General features: G+C 48.3%; 1 protein-coding gene across 1 annotated transcript; it reads left to right on the forward strand.

Moving 5' to 3' along the window:
• The first annotated feature begins 315 nt into the window (after nucleotides 1-315).
• On the forward strand, nucleotides 316-1,364 carry Imp3 (IMP U3 small nucleolar ribonucleoprotein 3). Its single transcript, XM_047540762.1, has one exon. The coding sequence runs from the start codon at nucleotides 407-409 to the stop codon at nucleotides 959-961; it is 555 nt and encodes a 184-aa protein (XP_047396718.1). The 5' UTR covers nucleotides 316-406; the 3' UTR covers nucleotides 962-1,364.
• The last annotated feature ends 1,253 nt before the right edge of the window (nucleotides 1,365-2,617 follow it).

Raw genomic sequence — 2,617 nt, forward strand, 5'->3', positions numbered from 1 at the left:
GGTAATCACCCCTCTTCCCCGGAATTGGCCTCTACGGCTTTTCCGGGAAAGTCTCTCCTGAGAGTCCCCAAAGGGTATACATCTGAGAAGAAATTGTTACTGCACTAGATGACGCAACCTCTGTTACTAAGATTCCCAGAGTCGTCTCTAAACTCGCCTTCGCCACCTACCAGCTACGCCTCTTAACCCTCCCCCTGCCAACGAGAAATAAAGAAGAAACGCGAGATACAGATGCAAAGGTGTGGCCCAAGTCTGACCAATGGGGTTTGGGGGCGTGACCTCGAACCTTTCTTTCATTGGCCTAGGGATCTCAGGGAGACTTGGTCTTCTGGCGCCGGGGCGGAAGTCCCACGGGCGCTTGAACGCACTTTCTGATTAGCTTCTTGGTCCTTCGGCTGCCGCCATCATGGTGCGGAAGCTTAAGTTCCATGAGCAGAAGCTACTGAAGCAGGTGGACTTCTTGAACTGGGAGGTCACTGACCACAACCTGCACGAATTGCGCGTGCTGCGGCGTTACCGGCTGCAGCGGCGCGAAGACTACACGCGCTACAACCAGCTGAGCCGCGCGGTGCGCGAGCTAGCGCGGCGACTGCGCGACCTGCCAGAGCGTGACCCGTTTCGCGTGCGTGCCTCGGCTGCGCTTCTGGAGAAGCTGTATGCTCTAGGACTGGTCCCCACGCGCGGCTCGCTGGAGCTCTGCGATTTCGTCACAGCCTCGTCCTTCTGCCGCCGCCGCCTTCCCACAGTACTTCTCAAACTGCGCATGGCACAGCATCTCCAGGCTGCCGTGGCTTTTGTGGAGCAGGGCCACGTGCGTGTCGGCCCAGATGTGGTTACCGATCCTGCCTTCCTTGTCACTCGTAGCATGGAGGACTTTGTCACCTGGGTCGACTCCTCCAAGATCAAGAGACATGTTCTGGAATACAATGAGGAGCGCGATGACTTTGATTTGGATGCCTAGCGGGTCTTCTCGCCTCGTCTGCCTTTTACAGATGGGAAAGTTGAGGCCTCATACTGGAGATTCTGAGTGCCTTTCCCAAGAGTACAGGTCTTGGGTTCTTCAAAACTTGGCTTCTTAACTGCAGGTCACAGAAGCGGGAGTGGGGAGGGTTGTTCCTGTTTTCCAGGACATTTTCTTAGTATTTGGACTACTGACTATTAAATGACTGTACCTTGGGAGATAGTGGGAAGCAGTTTTGTGCTACACTGGGGATTGTTAGTTCTTTTTGCCTGAAGCACTGTGTAAAAGCTGCAACGTTGCCCCCTCCTCCCTTTCCTTTATCGTTTTGTACTAGGAATGTTTGGTTGAATTTATTTAACTCCAGTACTTGTTCCTGATCGTGATTAAACTTTGTACATATGGAGAGTTTGGGCTCAAGTTTGCATAAAATGGGTGAAACTTTGGTGGTACACGCCTGTAATCCCAACTACTTTGGACGCTGAGGGAGGAGGATCATGAGTTGGAGGTCAGCCTGGAGGAATTTAGCAAGACCCTGTTTCTAAAATAAAAGAGTTGGGGATGTAACTCAGTGGTAGAGTGCTTGCCTAGCATTTGCTAAGCCCTAGGTTCAATCCCCAGTAAAGCAAAAAATAGAAAGTTAAGAAAGGAAGACCTTCATGTTCAGAGTTCCCTTCCTCCTGTAAAGAAACACTTTCCTAGTACTAATAAATGGCCCAACCACTTTGTAAATGCAATTTTTCGTATGGTTTTCTTATATATCTATAGGTCTTTCTGTCCCAGGAATCCAGAGGAGTAGGATCATCAGTGACTCTTCTGTGGGTGAGGTCTGTAACCGGCCACAAGTGGAACTGCAGGATGTTGTACAGGATTGGACAGATTTGTTGCTTTACCAATCCTTTCCTTGGAATGAGTGTTTTGGCATAGTTCTTCTCTGCAGGATTTCCTGTCGATGTCCCAGCCCCAGGAAATCCTGTATTAGAGGGCTGAAGTGTTTGCTTCTAAGGAAATAATCACCCTGTAACTTGGCCATCTAGCGGTTAGAAGTGGCCTACGAGGTTCCTGGAAACATGTTCTCAGGAGTGATAGAGCTCTGCTAAGCATATGCCAGCCCATGTATGTGCTCAATCCCCTCCTTCCAAAAAATGGAGTGATAGAGAATTAAAAGGGAGAGTAGGGAGCATACCAAATTTTACTCTGGGCTTTAAAAAGAAGAATAAACAGAATGCGGAGGCTAGTAGATGGGCTTTTACATGTGCCTTCACTTCTCTAGGTGTGAGGCAGCATTTAGTGAAGAAACAAGGTGGTGATATGAGATGATAATTGCAAATGCTTCTATATGATACATACAGTTGTAAGTGCATTATATTAATCCATTTACTTTTCCCAACAATCCTATGATGTGGGGAAATCCAATTAGTTTTCACTTTTCAGATAAAAGAATTGCTGCAGAGATGGGTCAAAATCTTGAGATTGCATGGCCAGTAAGTGGTAGATTGGAATCATACTTGCTTTTAAGAGATTGGGGATATAGCTCAATGGCAGAGTGCTTGCCTAGCATGCATGAGCCCTGGGCTGCTGTGCAAACAGACTGTCAGAACAGCTGGTCCGTAGGAGTGAGTCAGTATAAAAAGAGCCTCTAAACTTGAGTTTCCAAGC

Source organism: Sciurus carolinensis, chromosome 2 (assembly GCF_902686445.1).
Source record: "Sciurus carolinensis chromosome 2, mSciCar1.2, whole genome shotgun sequence".
Classification (NCBI taxonomy): Eukaryota; Metazoa; Chordata; class Mammalia; order Rodentia; family Sciuridae; genus Sciurus; species Sciurus carolinensis.

Excerpts from the sequence above, each read along its gene's own strand:
- Imp3 (XM_047540762.1), top strand. The coding sequence starts at position 407 with ATGGTGCGGAAGCTTAAGTTCCATGAGCAGAAGCTACTGAAGCAGGTG.